An 18,784-nucleotide genomic window follows, 5' to 3' on the forward strand; every position below is an offset into this window, starting at 1 on the left:
CTGCACCTTCCCTTTGTGGCTGGGGGTTGGTCTGGCCTCCTTCAATCCCATCTGGACACTAGCACCAACTATGCATTTTCCCCAAGGTCGCATTATGCAGCACATAATGAAAGCGAAGCTGCAGCTAAGAGGGTTTGAAAACCTGCCTGGTGGTTAGAACAAAGGGCTGGGAATCACTCCTCCCAACCTTGGTTCCCAAAGCAGTTTTGCAGTTCAGTGTCCTGAGGCTAGTGCCCAAATCCTGGGTAAGCAGTATCAAAGCACACTGCCTGCACCCGCTGACAGTCAAGTAGTAGAGTGCATTGGCTGTGGAGGGAGCTACACCCAGTCCCTGGCTCACAGGAAGGGTGAGACTTTGGGGAGAAATGCAAAGGGGAAGAGATGAGGCTTGACTCTCATTAACCCACGCTTCTTCCCCAAGCATCAAGGCACAGTACGAAATGCTCTGGAACATGCCTACTCTGTAGATGTGGTGCTTAGGGCCATGGCTTAGTGGTGGGCTTGGGAGCGTTAGGTTTGTAGCTGGATTTATCTTCAGGGTCTTGATTCCGTGATGCTGTGACATACAGTCAGCAGCTATTCAAGCTGCTGAGGGAAGATAAAAGGAAACAAAGACAGCCAGCAGTGGAGGAGGAGAGCTCGGTTCTTAGACCCCCTCCGTGCTCCACTTCTGCCTTTCGCAATTCGGGGCTCTGTCTGTCTGCAACACACACACATACGCACACATACACACACATACAGACACCCCCCCATACACACCGACACAGACACACATACACACACACACACCCCATTTCTGGCCCCCCCTTCTGTCACAGCCCTGGCTCTGTGGGGCTCACAGTGCTCTGCCTGCTGCTGGGGCAGAGGAGCACCGTGACACACCAGCAGAGCCTCCCTGCTGACTCAGCATGGCCACGGGCCGCCTGCCAGGGCCCAGCACAGCTCCTGTGCTCACATGCTCTGTGAGCACCCACCCTGGGAACCAGCCCTTGCCCAGGGAAAGCACTTTGGGGCAGATTGCAGGGAGAATTGAGAAGTTCCCAGCACAGCAGCTGGGAGATCCTGACCTCCTGCTGGGGCTGGCAATGGCCTTTAGCAGCAGACACTCTTTGGGGGGCTCGCTCATTGTGGCTGCACATTGAGCCCAGCCACAGTGCAAAAATACATTCCTAGGTGTGTGCAGGTCCTGCTGTCAGCGGGAGCATCGCATCCCAAACCCTTCCCTGCCCGGGGGGCTCAGAACTGTTCTGCCCGTGAGCCACAGAACCAAATGATTCCTGTGCTTTGATTCTGGTCTGATTTCTTGCAGGACCTTGTGGGCTTGGTTTGTAGATGAAGGGGGAGCACACACTGCCTGTGTGCAGAGCACAGTGTTTGGAGTGATTGTCCTCTCTGCATCCAAGTGCACAGAGGCTCCTTGCTCTGACAAGTAAATGAATATCTCTGCAATGAGAAGCTGCAGTGAGTGAGGAGGTGTAGGCTGGGGAGCAGCACATGGACTTCCCAGGGATGCCATTGCCTGAACCCCATTCAGGAGCACAGAGGCACATGCAGACCGAGCTCAGCCTCCCCAGCACATTCCAGCTGCTGCCTGCAGTGACTCAAAGACTTTATTCTAAACCTCAGACCTATTCACTCTTTGTGTTCCTGGGGTGCCTTGAACTCAGCCACCAAATCTCTCTCTTACACTTGTGTCTAGGCTTGAATCCTGCTCTTTTGTCACACACTGTGCTTAGGAACTTAAAACAGGACAGCAACATTAATACCAGTTCGGGGAATGGTCACTCTAAAAGCTTCCCTCTCCACAGCAAATGGGTTTCCTCTCCCTGGTCCTGCAGCAAAGGGTGGGGGCAAGAGAGCAGGATGTGGTAAGGAATTTGGGTAACGAAAGGGGCACCTCGCAGGCAGGATCGTGAGAACAAAAGAAATAGGGGGATATCAGTGGGAAAAATCTGCATTTCACAGAAGACCTGAGAACAAGGACAAAGCAAGTGTGCAGCCAGAAAGAGCCCCCTCCCCACACCTGGTGTAGAAGCCATCACTGGGGGCAAACACTAAACCCCTGGTTTCTTCCTCTCGCTGTTGCGGAGCTCTGGCAGCAGGGCTGGGCTTTAGCAGTTGCCCTTAGGTTTAGGAGCCTGCTGGAGAGAGAGTGAACCTGGAACTGTCAAACAGGGTTTTCCCCAAGAGATGCTATTTGCATTGGAGATACCCTGGGAAAGGAAGAGCAGTAGAACAGTTTCTCTGGGGTGTAAAGACCCCAACGGGCAGCTGCCTTGGGGTGGGTCAAGGAGGGATCCTGCAGTGAAACAGACTGGAGCTGCCATGGTGCTAGTTTAGACAGAGAGAGAAATGCTTTGCTGACAGCTCTTTCAAAGACTCTCTGTCCCTTCCTCTATCCTGTGCTATTCCTTACAGCAGGATGCATTTCTCTGGAGGACGGTGGCAGGAGGCTGGAGCGTGCAGTGGGAACACCATTCCCGGCTCTGCCTTTGCTTCAGCCGAAAACCCCTTTACCCTGTCCTGCTGTTAGACCTGTTTTGCAGGCTTGAGAGTATGTTTCTGGTGAGGATTAGAGGGGGACTCTCTGAAATCCTCCTGTTAAAGACATCCCCAGCAGAGGGACTGAAGGGGGTTTGCTCAGTGTGTTGATGTATGTGTGTGCAGGACGGGCTCTGCAGCACCGCAGGTGAGCTGGGCTGTGCATGTACCTGTGCATGTACCTGTGCATGTACCTGTGCATGTACCTGTGTATGTACTGATCCAGACAATCCAGGTGTGTCATGGGACGATGCTGGTGCTGTCTCCTAAACTGCAGATGTGCAGAGCCTCTCTGGGTGGTGGCTCCTCTCCCTTCCTGCTGCATTCTCCCCGTTGCATGAGCAGCAAGGGGTTCATTTGGAAGATCCCACTTAGGAAGAGGCCCATGGCCTGTAAAGAGGAGGGCAGAGCGCACATTCCAACAGGGCACTCAAGGACAGTCCATGCCTCCAGCGACATATGTGTTCAGATTACACAGCACAGAGGGGGCAGTGCTGGATTTGGTCTTCTCCAGACCTTGGCACTTTTATGCCTGCTGTTCCCCTGCCAGGTAAAATGTGGTGCTGGTGCAGGGCTGAATTGATGCCATCTGTAGCTCCTTGGCACGGGGCAGTGCTTGCAGGGTGTGCTTCTCCTCCAGGGTCTTGGCAGGGTCTCTGTGTGTCCTAACCTGACGGGGTTCCTCCTCCAGCCTTGGTGAACTCAGTCCCTTTGGACTGCTCAGTTCCTTGCTACTCTGCTGAGACCATCCATTAAGAGGACAAGCAATGATTTGCTTTCCTGGCAAGGGGGAAATAAGCAGCTATTTATTAAGAAATCCATTTGGATGCTGTAGAGAGGGAAATAATACAAGAACCAAGATGGGACTGAGACCAGCATGCAGTTTTACACGCTGTCTTAATGACCACTGAGCAGAGACTTCAGAGAGAGCAAATGGGAAATGTCTGATCCATACCCTGTGTTCATGTGTCCTCCCCAAGCACACTGTGACCTTCTCCCAGCTTCTCTGTCAGGAAAAGCCACAAGAGGAGACATGTGGGCCTTTACTGAGGCAGCATCCTGCAGCCAGGTGCCTTGCTGCCTTGAAGAACACATCAGACTGGTTAGATCATCTCTGCTTTTCAGTTTTAGCTGCTTGGTTCTGCTGGTAGCTGGCATAGGGACATTCACTGGGGACAGGTCATTTTTAACCCATCAGTGAGCCATGGGATATTGAACGTTGCCTTTCCCTCTTGGGCTGGAGCAGATGCTGGCAGCGATGGGACCTGGATCCTTTCCAGTTGCCAGCAGGCACTTGCTGAACACGTCTGTCTCTCAGCCAGATCTTTGTCCTTTCAGTTATTTGCTTTGGTTTTTCTCAGTTCTCTGCCAAGGGCAGCCCTGGGGGATGTGAGTGGCTTCATTTACACGTGCCCTTTTCACTACGATGTCGGTATGGTCATGGGGACTCCCGGCTGGGAGCAGGGCATGAAGTGGTGGCATTTAGGGATGTGTGGTGTATCCAGCGTATACACTCACAACACAGGGGGAAAGGGAGCACAACAGTCTGAGCCCTGGGCCCTTTCAGGGCTATTTTTATATGCTTTGTAGTGGTTGTGGGAACAAGAGGTCAGCAGCTTGGCCTGAAACAAGCTCAGCCGTGGCTCTGCCCATGCATCTTCGCCCTGGCTGGCAGTACCTGAGCTTTCCCTGCATGTCCAGCAGTGCCCTGCGGTCCTGCCTGCATTCCCCCTTGCTGAGCGGCTCCTGGGCTGTGTCAGCCCCTGCTGCTGGAGGAGGCGTTTTCCATTTAATGACCATGAGTGACTTCTCGGAGATGGGCCTCTGGATCTGCACACCTTGCATTGCTGCCTGCTCTTTCTCTCTGGTTTTTGTTGCGCTCCAACACAACACAGGAGAGCTTTTGTCTTACAGCTTTGCTTTAACCTTGTCAGACCAGTGGGCACTGAAAGGCAGGTTTCCAGGCTGGCCAGTGTCCTCCACAATGGCATTCTTGTGCTTGCCGGATACAGTTTGTACCATTTGATGGATTTAAAACAAAGAAAGACTTCCCCCCCCTGCACAAGCACTGCAAAAGGAACATCAACACCTCTGTGGTGTTCCCAAGCACAGCACAAAGCTCTCCTGGGCATTACCTGCAGAGCTTCAGCCACTGCTTCCTTGAAGGGAAGGCTGGCGCGGAGCTCCGGTAGCTGTGAGGAGGCTACGTAAAGCAGTCACCATTAGGAGGGACAGGCAGGCTGGCAGCAGCAATTCCAGCTGCAGTGAGGAGAAGGGAAACGGGAGCAATCGTTGCAGGAGGTTCCACGTGTTCCGCTTCCCTCGGAGGGAGGCAGCTGCGGGATTCCCTCCCTGGCACAGGCAGGTGAAGCTGCTGCTAAGCCCTGGCTCTGGGAGCGCCGGGTTGCTCTCTGTTGGAGCACAGCACATCTGGTGCAGCTGGCAGCAGGCCCGTGGGAGAGCCTGCGAGGCTTGGGTGCTTGTAACGGGAAGGGATGGACCTGGCAGAGCCAGCGGGAAGTGGTTCTGCTCCTGGGAGCACCATAAGGGACAAACAGAGGTGTGAGGAGTGTCGAGGCGCAGTGGTGATGTGAAGGCAGGAGAAGCAGAGCACCCTTCCCATCAGCGCCATCAGAGGGGCATCCCGCGGTGTTCCTGAGACCAGGAAAAGAATGTGCATGCCCAGGGGCTGCAGGAGAGCAGCCAAGTCGGCTTCATGGGAGTAGAAGCAGCATAAGCTAACCCTGTGAAGGCTTTTCTCCTCTCTGACAGGGCTTCCAGTGGCAGTTTGCTTTCCACTCCTGGTGCTCAGAAGGAAAGTAACGCTGGCTTTTGTGGGGGGTGACCTCCTGAGCCTCTCCTGGCTTGGGGTCATCAGTGGGGTTTCCATGTATTGAGGTACTCTCAGCTGACCTGCTTGGAGGCAGACCTGCCGAAGAGGCTGGACATCTGGGCTCTATCCCTTCGACAGGCACCTTTCATCGTGCACATTCACTTTCTTACCCCGTTTGAGACTCCCGGTCTCAGCTGACTTGGGAGAGAGCAGGGTGGGGACCATGAGGCAGAGCCTCATTTACAAAGCAAATGGTGGCACAGCCCTCGCGTGTCATGGGCAGACAGCACAGGGCAGCCACAGGGGCTCACCCGTGCTGCGGGCTGGGACCATGCCCGGCTCTGTGGAGCACAGGGCAGGGAGCAGAGCTGGTGGGGATCCCCCGTGTGGCTGCAGACCCCATCCCTGCGGGCAGAGGAGGCTGATGCCGGGAGTGTCAGCGCTCGGGGTGCATGGCGGGGGCATCACTTGGGCTGCAGAGAGCTGCAGTCAACAGGAGGGTTTCCACTGGTGCTGGGTGCAGGCTGAGCACAGGAATAGCTCCGTGCGGGCGAGGGCTGATCTCTGAGGAGCGGTTTCCATCATGCAGCCGCATCACGTGCGCATGACTGGAAACACGAGAGCCTTCCAGGCTCCTCTGTGGCCCTCTCCCAACAGCCAGCGCCTGCTGCCAAGGGGATTTACTCCGGTTGCACGGCTCAGCCGCTGATCCCCCAGGACAGGGAAGAAAACTTGTTCAGCGGTGAGAAATCAGTGCAAAGTACAAGCTTGGGCCAAAGGGAGCCCCTGAACGGTGCCTGCTTGAACGCCCTGTGCTCTGTGTGGCGAACAACAGCTGAAAGGAATCCCTGGGCAGGCAAAACCAGGAGGGAGCCTCACTCCAGCTAGGAGACCTGAGGAGGGAGCTGCCGGAGGAGACACATCCTGACTCCATTGGCCTCTAGTCTTACCCTTCCTAACAAATGTCACCAACTAGGTAATGTCCTTCCTCTGTTCTCTCCAACACTAGCTGGGATTTGGGGGTTACGGTGCAGAAGCATTAGTTTTTCCCTGCTCTGTAGCTGCTGTGTCTCAAAGGGTAAGTTGTGATCCATGTGAAATGTCGTGTCTGTCACTGGAGCCTGGAAAACAGGAATCTCATTCCAAAACCAGACAGGGGCTGAGTAAAACCAAGCAGGGAAGGTGCGAAGAGAGGCTGGTTTAGACCCTCCTGCAGTCACAGGAGATCTGAGTCAGGGCTGTAACCTGGGAACCAAGGCGTGAAACTGGGAGCTAGCAGGGAGGATTTGATTTCCTTCCTCAGCTTTGGGATGTGTGCAGAGAGCACCAGGTACATTTGTCTGTGGATTGACAGGAAAGGCTGCTCGTGGCAGCTGTGAGGACGTGGAACGGGCAGGAAACACAAGTGTGTGGATGTGGGGAGCTTGCACAGAGCAGGGTTGTGCCTGTGCCCTGTGTGCAGCTGCCATGGGGGGGTGTTCCCAGTCACATCACATTTCACTGGGTTTGGGAAGTGGCCAGTGCCTTGGCTTTAACCAAAGCCAAGCACAGACCCCAGTGCACCTGATGGTGTCATGGGGACATTCCTGCCTGCTCCTGAAACGCTCGAGTTACATCCTGATGCCTCAGGTTCAACTCCGTAGTTCAGCTCGGATCTTACTGCTTACGGAGCCCAGGCAGTGCTTGGTTCAGAGCTTTCCTGCAGCAGCTGCACATCGTGTGGTGAAGAGTTTCCTTTCATTCATTGTGAAGTGACTTGCTTTGAGCCCTGCAGTGTGACCTCTCGCTGCAGGATGCGCTTCCCAAGCATGAGTCAAGGGAGGAAGAGCTGCGCTGAGGGGAAACACTGCTTGTGCTCACATCCTAGACCCATCCCTCCATCCCTCCATCCCTCCATCCCTCCATCCCTCCATCCCTCCATCCCTCCATCCCTCCATCCCTCCATCCCTCCATCCCTCCATCCCTCCATCCCTCCATCCCTCCATCCCTCCATCCCTCCATCCCTCCATCCCTCCATCCCATTTCCCTCGAGCGCCAGCTTGGATATACAAAGTACAAATACTACAGCAGCCAGAGAATCCTGTACCTGGTGCAGTTGCCATGAACTGCCTGCTAAGGTGCTGAGGGATGGTGCAAGAAAGCTTCAGGGTGGGCTAAAAAGACTGTAACCTCTAAGCCTGACTCTGCCACACTGGCTGTGTTGTGAAGGGCTGTCAGGTATACTGCAAACATGAGGTTGTGATGTCCTAGTTGTGCTTCTGCTGCCAAGTTTCTTGCCTGTCCTTGGGTGAACATGCATATATGATCTAACCTGAGGGCATAACCTGTTATCGCTGAAATAACCAGCCTTTTGGCCTTTGGAAATGGCTGAAGACTGCAGAGGAGGACAGAGAATCTGTAGAGGAACGTAAAAACCTGTACCTATAGTTAAACACCCTTGGTAGCTTTGTTATTGTGCCAAGGGTATCTTCATAGCCCAAGGTCAGTTGTGTGCAGCGAAAGCTGCTGTCATTGTGCTGTCTGAGTGGTGGTCAAATGGGGGCATAAACAGCCATTGGCTTTTACTTTGCAGGGGCATCATCCAGCAGTCCCCCAGCTTCTAAACTGGGCTTTGGAAGGGTGCCCAGGATGTGGAGAGCTCCTGGGCAGGGCACAGAGAAGCCCAGAGATCTTGGAAAAGCAACTCACAGGAGTGCTGGAGGACTTGGGGCATGACTCCCCTGGCAGGGAGAGGCACCAGGTGGTACCAGCCCAGACTGGGGGGAGCTGCTGCTACCTGCGCAGAGGCTCAGTGAAGGGCTGCTGGGGGAGAGATGCTGTATCCTTGGGGGCTGCCCTGCCTGGCACCCACCGCCTCAGAGAAGGTGGGGAGCAGAAGTGCTGCTGGTGGTGCCTCATTCAGCTCCAGTGCCAGGAAGTGGATGCTCTTTCCCTGTTGCTCAGCTCCCTGTGCCCTAACAGCCCTGTTCGTTTCTCTTGCAGGGAGCAGCCAATCTTCAGCACCAGGGCCCACGTCTTCCAGATTGATCCTGCTACCAAACGGAACTGGATCCCCGCCAGCAAACACGCTCTCACTGTCTCCTACTTCTACGATGCCACCCGCAACGTGTACCGGATCATCAGCGTGGGGGGCACCAAGGTGGGGGCAGCACCACGCAGCAGCACAGCAGGCTCTTCTCCAGCCTGGTCTGGTGGTGGTGTGCTGTCACGTTGGTCAGTTCTCAGCGTAGGCCCTTGAGGATCTCCGTTGCAGGGAATGGAAGGTGAAACACTGCTGCCATGCTCAAGTGTATTTAGTGTTAGACACTGGAATCTCTGCTGATGGGTCTGGTGTTGCCTCTCCCCGTTCCAGTCTCTTCTCACCCCTGGCACGTGCAAAGCACAAGCTTTTTGTGAGACCCTTTATCATGTGCTAAAGCCAACCCCTTTAAAAACAATGAAGTGGCAGACTGAGGTTGAGGGCACCCCAGGAGGCGTCTGTGCAGTCGCTTCCACAGAACACGAGTGACTCTCCATAAACTGGTCTTGACAGGCATTCTCCTGACTTCCTCCTGCAGACCTGCAATGGCAGAGTCTCAGCAATCTGCCCAGACAATTACTTTGGTGCTGCCCTAAGCAGCAGTGTTCCCTAACAGCCAGGCCTGACTGCTGTGGAAGCCTTTTGTTGTACTTGCCGTGCAAATGGAGAACAGCAGCGAGTTGTTGAGTCCCCAGGGACACCCTGTCTCTCGTCTTCTTTTCCAGCAATGGAGGAAGGTGATGCCACTGAGACTTGTTTTTCCTTCCTCTAGATGAGATGGCTGAGGTTTGTCCGTGTCACGTAGCCAGACTAGAAAGACTTTTGGTCACCAAAAGCCCGAACTGTTGTTTTATAGATTAAAAACCAGAGCTTTCTCCCTGTAGTTCCTAGAGCACACAGGGACGACAGTGATGAGTCCCACCCCACCACCTCAGCCCAGCAGGCTGGAGTTTTCTCTGACTCCCATTGTTGCTTCTCTCTCCAGGCAATCATCAACAGCACCATCACCCCCAACATGACCTTCACGAAGACATCCCAGAAGTTTGGGCAGTGGGCAGACAGCAGAGCCAACACCGTGTACGGGTTGGGCTTTGCTTCCGAGCAGCATCTCTCCCAGGTAATGCTGCAGGTGCTGCAGGAAGCTGATGCCACCAGGGGAATGTCCCTGAAACCCTGAAGGGGAGATAAGCCTCTGGAGAGCAGGCTTTAGGAACCTGATGTAATGCTGTTCCTAGCATCTTTGCGCCTCCCATCAGCTTTTAGCACAGTGGGAAGAGCTTTAAAGTAAAATTTGCAGAGTGCTTTTAAACATCACAAAATCAAATTAGGATTTGAGGCTCAATTTCTGTCACTGCTGTTTAGCTAAGCCCACTGAGTGCCAGAACCGTGGCCAGGAAGGGGCTATTCACTGAGTTGTACTGTTAGTTGAAAAGAGGTGTAAAAGCATGTTGGATGGAGCTGCAAAGGGAGGAGGACCCAGGCCTCAGTTCTGCTGAGTTCCACATGTTGGTGGAGCACTGGAGTGACTCTTCTGCTCCCCTCTAGTTTGCAGAGAAGTTCCAGGAAGTGAAGGAAGCAGCTCGTTTGGCGAGGGAGAAATCCCAGGATAAAACAGAGCTGACCAACCCTGCCCTGAACATCACATCTCACCAGGTAATGCTGAGTGGTGGCAGCCAGGGGAAACGGCCACTGTGCTCCTTCTGCCTTCCACCCCTTTCTGAGAGCTTCCTTGCCATACACTGAGGGTGGAGCTTCACACTGTGATGGCTCCTGTGGCCCTGAGGTCACTGCTGGAGCTCAGGAAGCACATTAACAAATGAGTGCTTAAACGGAGCTCCTGGGAAGGTTCACCCCCCTCCCTCTTTGGTAGTTCAACTGTGGAAACCATTTGATGTCTACTGAGGCCATGCTGGGGTGGGGGGGTTCCTGCTGTGCTGCTGGGAGTTTTTCTTCGGTGGGTCTTGGTGTGGTTCTTTCTCTTTTATTCTTTAATTTGGAGCTGCTGGCTCTCCCGGGCCTCAGGGTGACAGCAACAGGCAAGCGGCATGCAGGAGTGCCCGTTGCCTGCTTGAAGATCACAGCAAGGAAGACACGTGCCACTTCCATCCATTCTTCTGGGGCTGCAGGGGGTTCTCCTCCGAGTGTCTCTGACAGGAGATGGGGCTGCCCGTGGGGGTCCATGAAAGACAAAGTGATTTCTTATTGCGGGTGACTGAGGGATGCTGGCCAGGCTTCTCTGTCTGTTTCCACTGTGGAGAAGCTGTGCTGTGAGAGCAGGAGTCACGCTCCTCTTGGGAGCTCTCCCCTGAGGTAGCACTGCTGTCTGACAGCCACTCATTCCAGGTTCTTTTCCCCAGGAGACCAAGCCAGAAAGCTCAAGCCCATCACAGATGGTTTTCACATGCGTTGCTCTTGCACTTGTTACCTTTCTGCCTGTGTAGCTAAACCAGCAGCAGCAGTGGGATGGAGTGAGAGGATAGGCTGTGGGGAGCTCTGTACTGCCTTTTCCCGTGTTAAAGCAACTCCCAAATAGTTCCCTCCAGAGGTGATTCTGCATTTCCCAGCACTCCTGGCAGTAGGAGAGGAGCTGTAGGTTGGAGGACATTGTGTTCTCTGGGTTGAATACAGATGGAGCAGCAGCAGAGGAGGAGGAGGGAGTGTGAACAGTACCTTGGCCTGCAGGGAAGGGAGGGGGAAGTGGAGGTGGTGGCTCTGCAGAGACTGGAAATGTCATGTGGGGGGCAAAAATGGGGAAAGTATTCCCAGTGTTTGGCTCCTGTAACTCAAAGCCCCATCCTAATGGGTGGCAAATGGCAAAGGGAGTAGAGTAGAGCAGCAGAAGGGATGAGGAGGTCAGAGGGTGAAGGTGACCTTCACCTCACTCTTCCCGTTCAGCCCGTCTCGTGTCTCAGTGGCACATGCAGTGTCCCCTGCCATGGGAGCAGGCAGGTCTTGTCCTGCAGTTCCTGCTTTCTCCAGCCTGTATGTAAATCGGCCCCTCACCCCTTCTCCAGCTGTCTCGCTGATTTCCAGTCTGTGCATTAGTAGAGCTTCAAATCTGAGTTTCATCCTTGAATAATTGATTGTGTTTCTGTTTGCAAGCGAGCAGGGAGCAGCTCTGTCTCCTGAAATTAAATCAGGGCTTCCTGCTTTTCTGCATCTGCACTAGTTTACTCAGGCTTTAGATTTTCAGCGCTGGGCAAATCCCAGGATAGAAGCTCTCTTCTGTCCTCTCGTAGCTTCTAGGCCAATCCCCATCCCATTTAGCATCCGCAGCGCAGAGTATGTCACTGTGGGTAATGTAAGCAACAAAACAGTGTGCAGCATCTTCAGCTGGACTCACAGGGGTTCAACACACAAGAAAAAGAAACTTCTGCCCCTTCCCTGCCTCAGTTTCCCCACCTTGTGTAAAGGTGTGGCAGGGCTGTGTTTTGCAGGTCTCACATCTCGGTCACTCTCTGGAAGGCTTCATGAAGCTGGTGTTTAATACATCATGGCCATGCCTGGCTCTATTTATAGGTGTCAGCCGACTCCAAAGCAGGTGCCTGTCCCTCCTGCAGGCATTTGGGGGCTACCTATGAACTCCAGCAGTAGCCTGGGCTCTCAGCTCCCTGCTTAGGAGCCCAGAGACTCGTTGCTCAGAGTCTTTTTATAGCTCAGTTTGCCCTGTCAGTGCCAAGCTGCTTCCCTGCTGCGAGAGGAGATCATGTAGGAAAGGTCTTCTGGAGGGGCTGGAGGCTATGAAGTCTGCTTTGGCTTCTGCATGTTCATCTCTGCTCTGCTGTCGGTTGGTTGTCTCTGCTGGCTCTGATGTATGCAGGAATCTGGAGCCGTAGACAAGGAGATACTTTGGTGCAGAGGCTGTGAGTTTCTTCTCCCACACCTTTGGAAAACGGGTGCCACAGTCACCTGAGCAATAGCAGAGTTTCCTTCCCTTGAGCCTGGAACACACATTCCCAATGGCACCTGGGGTCTTAACTCAAGGTCCAGAAGCTGGGCTCGACTGAACCCGGGTCTGGCAGCTCTGTGTTTAGTTTCAGTCTTTCCACTGCTCTGAGCACCAGCAAAGAAATCCTCTTAAGAATTCAGCCAAGCCCGGGGACAGGGAGCAGGGCCACGGGGCTGGGTTCCAGCCGGTGACACCCTGGCATTGCCAAGGGGAAGCTGGGGGCCAGGGAGTTCAGTCGCTCCGGTTGGGAGGAGGAAGAGCTGGTGCCTGCAGGCTGTGAGCCCTCCTGCTCAGCGTGTCTGTGCACTGGGGTCACTGCCCTGGCAGTGCGGGAGGAGCAGAGCACTGACCTCCCTATCCAAGAGAGTGCCCACGTTGCTGTGCCATTGCTGCGCCCGCTGGGCCATACCTGAGGATCTTTGCCACCCCTTGTTGTGCAGACAAGCACAGCACTACCTGAGAGTTAGGACTGAAAGCCAGTGCTCCTCACAGGAGTGCAGGGGCTCAGAGCCAGCCCTGTGAACCTGGGCTGGGAGTGAGTTTGCAGAGACCTTGTGGCTCTCACTGCTGTGTGGTCACCACTCGTCTTCATCCCCAGGTACTTCCCAGCCCTATCATCAGCTCCAATGGGCCAGGAGAAGATAAACTATTCCGAAGCCAAAGTGCCGATGTGGAGGTAACAACGGAGAAGGAGCGGCTGAAGAAGATGCTCTCCGAAGGGTGAGGCTGCTGCACGTGCTCTCTGCTCCTCACTCCTGAACTGTCTGCTCTGGCAGGATTTGGTGCATGTCCCTGGCATCCCAAATGCTTTTTGAACCAATGCTGCTGCTTCAGGTAGCTGGATAATGCCCTGTGTCCGCTGCTGCTCTAACCCTCCGCTATACCAATTTCCCCTCTTCTCCAGTAGGAAGTTACTCCAGGTGGAGGTGAAATCCGCTGTTCAGGCAGCGTGGGAAGAATGCTTTGTGCCCGCAGCAGGGCTGAGTTGGTGCCAGTTAGTTCAGATCAGTAGTTTGTGATAACCAGAAGATGCTCACGCTTTTCCAGCTGGCCCGGGGCTGCAGTTGTGTTAATTCCCCTGATGATACCAGCAAAGTCTCCGCTGCTTCCGCGCTTTGTCTCTTCAAAGACTCTGGCTGGATTCTGCTCTGTGGCTCCCCTTTAGCTCCCAGCTGAACACTCAGAGTATTTTTAAATCAAAAGCAAGTTCTTTGCTACCTTCTCCTGAGCCTGGGCTGGGAGGGCTTTGGTCAGAGCCAACTCAGATGTGACAAGGATTTAAATCCCAGATTGACAGTCCCACGTTATGAAGCTCCTTTATAGTAGCTGTACCCCCCTTCCCGTCAGTCTCACAGTGTGGATTCGGCAGTTTGCAGCCAGCACACAGGGCCTCAAATACAAATATTATCCAGGGGTAAAGAGATGCACATTCAGGGCTGGAAGAAGCATTTACATTTGGGAAGTGACACGAAAACTGAATAGAAAACTCTGGAGGAGCCAGGAGCTGCCCTGCACTTCCAGGAGCTTTGTTTCGGTGCACGTGAGCACAGGGGGAAGAACCCTTCATGCTGAGACTCTCCTGTGCTCTCCTGAACACTTGTCCTGTTCTCTCACACAGTTCTGTGAGTGAGGTCCAGTGGGAGGCCGAGTTCTTCAGCCTCCAGGACAACAACAACAAGCTCGTGGCTGCTCTCCACGAAGCCAACGCCAACGTGGACCAGTGGAAGAAGCAGTTGGCCGCTTACCAGGAGGAGACGGAAACGCTGCGGCAGCGGGTGAGCACCGGAGGGGCTTCGCAGAGCAGGTCAGAGGAAGCCCCTTCCCAGAGCCAGATGGTGCCCTTGACCCCATTCTCTCTTCAGTTTCCACGGGTGTCAGCAGGAGATGGGATGGAAATCCAGGATGCTGCATGAGCCTGGCAGGGAAAACATGTCAAGGAATAAGGCCACGTAACTAGGGAGCTCTCACAAGAGCTGTTTTCTGCAGAGCAAGTTGGGATTGTGCTGTGTCCCCATGATTAGGAGGAGGAAACCGGGGCACAAAGTCAAAGCAGACCAGTTTTCCTTCCCGTTTCCAGGGGGTGGTTCCCAGCTGCCAGCAATGCTGAGGGAGGCCCATGCCCCCCTTAGCTGGGCATCAGCACAATCTTCTGGTTTTTGACAGGAAGGATGAAGGTTCCTCAGTCTGCTATAATTAGCTTACATCCAAGCTGCAACATCATGAAACTCGGGTGGTGCAGTACAAACAAGCCCTTGTTGGGTTGGAATAATAGGATCTTTTGACCTACATAATGTCAGAGAGGTCCCAGATCAACTGAGGAGGCCTGTGTGCATCTGGGCAGAGCAGTGACAGTCACACGGCTGGGTTTGTTGGGAAAAACCATGGAGAACTTGGGAAAGGGTTTTAGAGCAGTTGGGGTTTTGGGAGCTGTTTCCACTCGATGGCTGTAGTGTGACCAGTCCCCAGGAAACAGCGTCCCCCACTGTGGGGATTCACTGTGCCCACCGGTGGGTCTCAGTGCTGGAGTCACACAGTGGAAGAGCTGCACACAGCAAACGTTCTGCTCTGCAGCAGGGCCCTGCCTGAGGTGCAGCAGAGCCCTTGGTTGTGTGTGTGTGTGTGTGTGTGTGTGTGCGTTTTAAACATGAATCCTCTTCCCGAATCATCCCAGCTGCTGGGCTGAACTTTTCAGGAATGGGGCAAATCCTTCCTCCCAGCTCTGCTGGGGTTGAGCTGCAGCAGCTCCCTTGCCTTGGCAAGCTCTGCCCAGGGATGTAAATGGTGTAGCCGTCACTTTGGACTGGAGGCTCCTGTGCTTGATGTCAGCCAGCTCAACGTTGCTGGAAGTGCAGAGCTGCAGGGGAAAGCAGGGTCTCTGCACTGGGCTTTGCCACAGAGGTTTTCTCTGTGTGATCTGGGCAGAGCAGAGGAAGAGAGGTTTTTCCTCCCCAGGGTGGGAGCTGCTGCCCTGTTGTAACCTGGTTGGGTCTGCAAGGAAGCCAGACCATGACAGAGGGTGACTGAGGGTGAGGAGGTGTCAGGACATTCCTGTATCTCTGAGATGCTTCCCCTGTGCCTGCTTCTGTGTAGGTAGCAGAACTGGAGTCACAGGGCACTCAGGATTCCTCCAGTGAGAACAACAAGGAAGAGCTGAGCCAAACCCTGGAGGAGCTGGAACTACTGATCAAGGCGAAAGATGAGGTAATGCCCCACCAAGCAGAGCAAAGCCTGAAGCTGGGAGGCCCATCAGTCACCAGCACCCTGTTTGTCATTACAGCTTGAATGAGAGGGGAGGGAGGGAAGGGACCTGGCTGGGGTAGTGCTTGGAGGTGGCACCACTGGGATTGGGAGGGATCTGACATCTCTTCCTTGTGTTTTAGGAGATCCAGATGCTAAAGAGCCAGAAGTGTGGCCGATGGGAAACAGAGGGCGAGCGTGAGGAGACACTGCAGAAGCTGCAGGTAGGGATGGCAGATCTGGGACACCTCTGCACGCGTGGCAGAGTGATCTGTCCCCATTTCTCTGCTGAGCCAAAGTGTGAATGCTGTAGAGCTGCTGTGCCTATGGTCTGCCTCTGGATGCTGGCACTGGGTCCTTGCCAGTGTCTCTGCCTTCTTCCACGCTCTCTGTCCCTCAGAGGTATGACATGGGGCACAATGAGCAGGCAATAGCAAACCCAGCCTTCACCTACTCTCCTTTTAGCTCTTGCAGCAGTCCCTGGCATGGGACTGGAGCAGAATCTGTGATGTCCTGTGGCCCTCCATCTCTCTGAAGTCCTGCTTAGCTTGCTGGATGGCCAGGGATGGCTGGGGAGCAGAGCTCTGGCTCAGTCTGGCTGGCAGGAGGGATGCAAGCTGCTCTGCACCTCAGGGCAAGGACACAGATGGAAGCCCAATCTGTTGTGTGGTCTCTGGGGACACTGCCTGGCTGTGTTCACCTCTGAGCTGCTGACCGAGGGGATGAGCTGCAGGGCCCAGCCCCTTACACAGGCACTGGTTTTCATGGCAGAAGAGTGTCTCCAGACATCAAGTGCCCTCAGCCCTGGAGGTGACAGGCATGTGAGATCTGCTTTGCCAGCTGCGGGCACGTGCCTGGTTTGGGGAACACGTGCTTGCATGCATGTGCCTGCCAAGCGCTGTGGCCCAGGACAGGAGATCCCTTGGTGAGGAACTGGGGGGACCCCAAGCTTCTGGGTGTGGGAAGCTTGGTGCTGGGGTGGCAGCACAGCTGTTTGGTGCAGATAAGGGGAGGGGGGTGTGAGCAGCGTGTATCAGCACCAGGGCAGCCCCCTCACTGCACTCGTGTCCCCGGGCAGGAGCTGGAGAGCCGCAACGCAGAGCTGGAGCAGCGCCTTCACCTGGCTGAGCAGACCCTGGCCGAGACCCTGGCCGAGAGGGAGAAGATCCAGACCGAGGTCACCAAGGTGGCAGAGATCATGGATGTGAAGATATTTGAGCTCAGTGAGATCCGGCAGGGACTGGCCAAGCTGGTAGAGAGCAATTGAGCAGCAGCTCCCTCGGAGGGGAGCCTGAGCTGGGACAGTCACAGAACATCGAGGTCTCTTGGGGCAGGACAAGCCAACGCACCAGCAGCTGCCCGGGCACTGTGGACACCAGCCCCAGGCACTGACTGCCCACGGAACCCCCAGGCAGAGGGCAGAGAGCAGCTGAGCTCCTGCATCCTCCTCAGGGAGCATCCACAAGTCACAGCCGGACCTCTCTGGACCCTGCCATGGCCGTGGCACGGTCCAGAGGGAGCGGCTGTCCCCGAGCTGCCCTCCCAGCCCCTGCTGCCACACTGTGTCCCTGTTGGGAGGGTCCTGGGGGAAGGGGCTGAGCAGCCGGGGCAGGTTTTCAGTAGTTTGGTTTTTAGGAAACCACTTGCCTTTTGCAGACAAGCTGCCTGTTCCCCCCCACCCCGGGCAGGGAGCAGCGCTGCCAGCACACCAAGAGCAAGAGCTGCTCCTTTTCCTCTTGCCAGCCCTAACTGCATCATGTCTCTTCAACAGGATCCAGTAACGCTTCCAGAGGCAGCAGTGGCCCCACTGCAGAGAAGGGTCCTTGCCGGACCATGTGTCCTTTTCCACTGTTCAGTCACATCCTCCAGAGGAGAAAGAACTGCAGGGTTTAAAGCTCTTATTAGTTCACCACAGTGGGATGTAACGACTTGATAAAACTTTCAGCTGAGAAGAGCAGAGGCTTGGTTGGGAAAGGGGCATCTGAGAAATGGGACATGCCTGAGGGGATGGCCAACAGACTGCCCCGTTGGCAGCGATCCCGGCCTCTGAGGGCTGCACTCAATTGAAATTAAATGGAGCAAGTCACAGTTGCTCTGGGCTGCTTTTCTTTTCCTTGTTTTTCATTGGGGAACAGTCCCCAGGGTCAGCCCCAGTGCTCCCTGTGATGGGTCTGGGTCCCTGCCCCGTGTCAGCCCCAGTGCTCCTGGTGAAGGGTCCGGGTCCCTGCCCCATGTCAGCCCCAGTGCTCCCTGTGAAGGGTCCAGGTCCCTGCCCCATGTCAGCCCCAGTGCTCCTGGTGAAGGGTCCGGGTCCCTGCCCCATGTCAGCCCCAGTGCTCCCTGTGAAGGGTCCGGGTCCCTGCCCCGTGTCAGCCCCAGTGCTCCCTGTGAAGGGTCCGGGTCCCTGCCCCGTGTCAGCCCCAGTGCTCCCTGTAACGGGCCTGGGTCCCTGCCCCGTGTCAGCCCCAGTGCTCCCTGTGACGGGCCCGGGTGCCAGCTTGCCACACTTGGCCACATGGAAGGAGAGCAGGAGGTGTTTGGAGCGTGCTGGGAGCAGTGCCCTGAGGGGCCCGTGGGAAGTGTTTGGGTTACCACAGATGTTGTCTGGTCATAGGAATTGAGCAAGAAAGAGTTGTGTCCCCCATGGCACCTGCTGTCCCCCCCCCCCCCCCAGCTCCCCAGGAGCATGTTAGCCCCGTGCTGAATGATGGAGCAGTGTCCGTGTCGAAGCAGGCAGTAACCTGCCAGGAGCGCCCGTGGGTTTGGGTCCTGGTGCTGGGGTTTTTGCCCTCTTTGTTGCTGTAAGTCAGGCAGAGGCAGAGGAATCCTGGGGATGCCTGCAGGAGCTCCGGGATGGGCCGGCAGTGCTGCCTCTCCCCAGCACCCCCCTGAACCTCAGCACTGCTCAGGCCCTGCCGCTCCCTGCCCTCACCTGGTGACCAGGAGAGGAACCCAGAGCTCCCCGCACTGACAGCAAGTCAGGGCAGGGTCTGGGTCTGGCGCCTTGGCAATCCGCGGCCGTGGTGCGTTGGATTCCCTTCCCTCTCCCAGGCTGATGAGGAAACAGCGAGGTTTCCAGGCCTGCGCTGCCAGGGAAAGGCTTTTCTGGTCTGGGATTGGGCTTTCTTTGGTGGTTTCCCCTTAATTGGAATGATTTTTGTTTGCATGAAGCGTTCGCAACGGTACGGGCCGGAGCTGCAGTAGG

At 55.3% G+C, this 18,784-nt stretch overlaps 1 protein-coding gene across 1 annotated transcript; it reads left to right on the forward strand.

Annotated features, from left to right (window-relative positions):
- The first annotated feature begins 5,978 nt into the window (after window positions 1-5,978).
- On the forward strand, window positions 5,979-17,670 carry HOMER3 (homer scaffold protein 3). The gene is made up of 9 exons (XM_061474737.1): window positions 5,979-6,350; window positions 8,357-8,513; window positions 9,379-9,510; window positions 9,939-10,046; window positions 12,941-13,062; window positions 13,961-14,117; window positions 15,433-15,543; window positions 15,723-15,803; window positions 16,658-17,670. The coding sequence occupies exons 1-9, from the start codon at window positions 6,337-6,339 to the stop codon at window positions 16,844-16,846; spliced, it is 1,071 nt and encodes a 356-aa protein (XP_061330721.1). The 5' UTR covers window positions 5,979-6,336; the 3' UTR covers window positions 16,847-17,670.
- Window positions 17,671-18,784: the final 1,114 nt, after the last annotated feature.

The sequence above is a fragment of the Pezoporus flaviventris genome, unplaced genomic scaffold (genome assembly GCF_033815535.1).
Source record: "Pezoporus flaviventris isolate CSIRO_AGI_PZ_B2104156 unplaced genomic scaffold, CSIRO_AGI_Pfla_v1 ptg000080l, whole genome shotgun sequence".
Lineage (NCBI taxonomy): Eukaryota > Metazoa > Chordata > Aves > Psittaciformes > Psittacidae > Pezoporus > Pezoporus flaviventris.

What these genes read in the sequence shown, in the direction of transcription:
- HOMER3 (XM_061474737.1), top strand. An exon ending in TCAGCGTGGGGGGCACCAAG is followed by an intron (nt 8,514 to 9,378) that starts GTGGGGGCAGCA and finishes TTCTCTCTCCAG; the next exon opens with GCAATCATCAACAGCACCAT. An exon ending in TGATCAAGGCGAAAGATGAG is followed by an intron (nt 15,544 to 15,722) that starts GTAATGCCCCAC and finishes CTTGTGTTTTAG; the next exon opens with GAGATCCAGATGCTAAAGAG.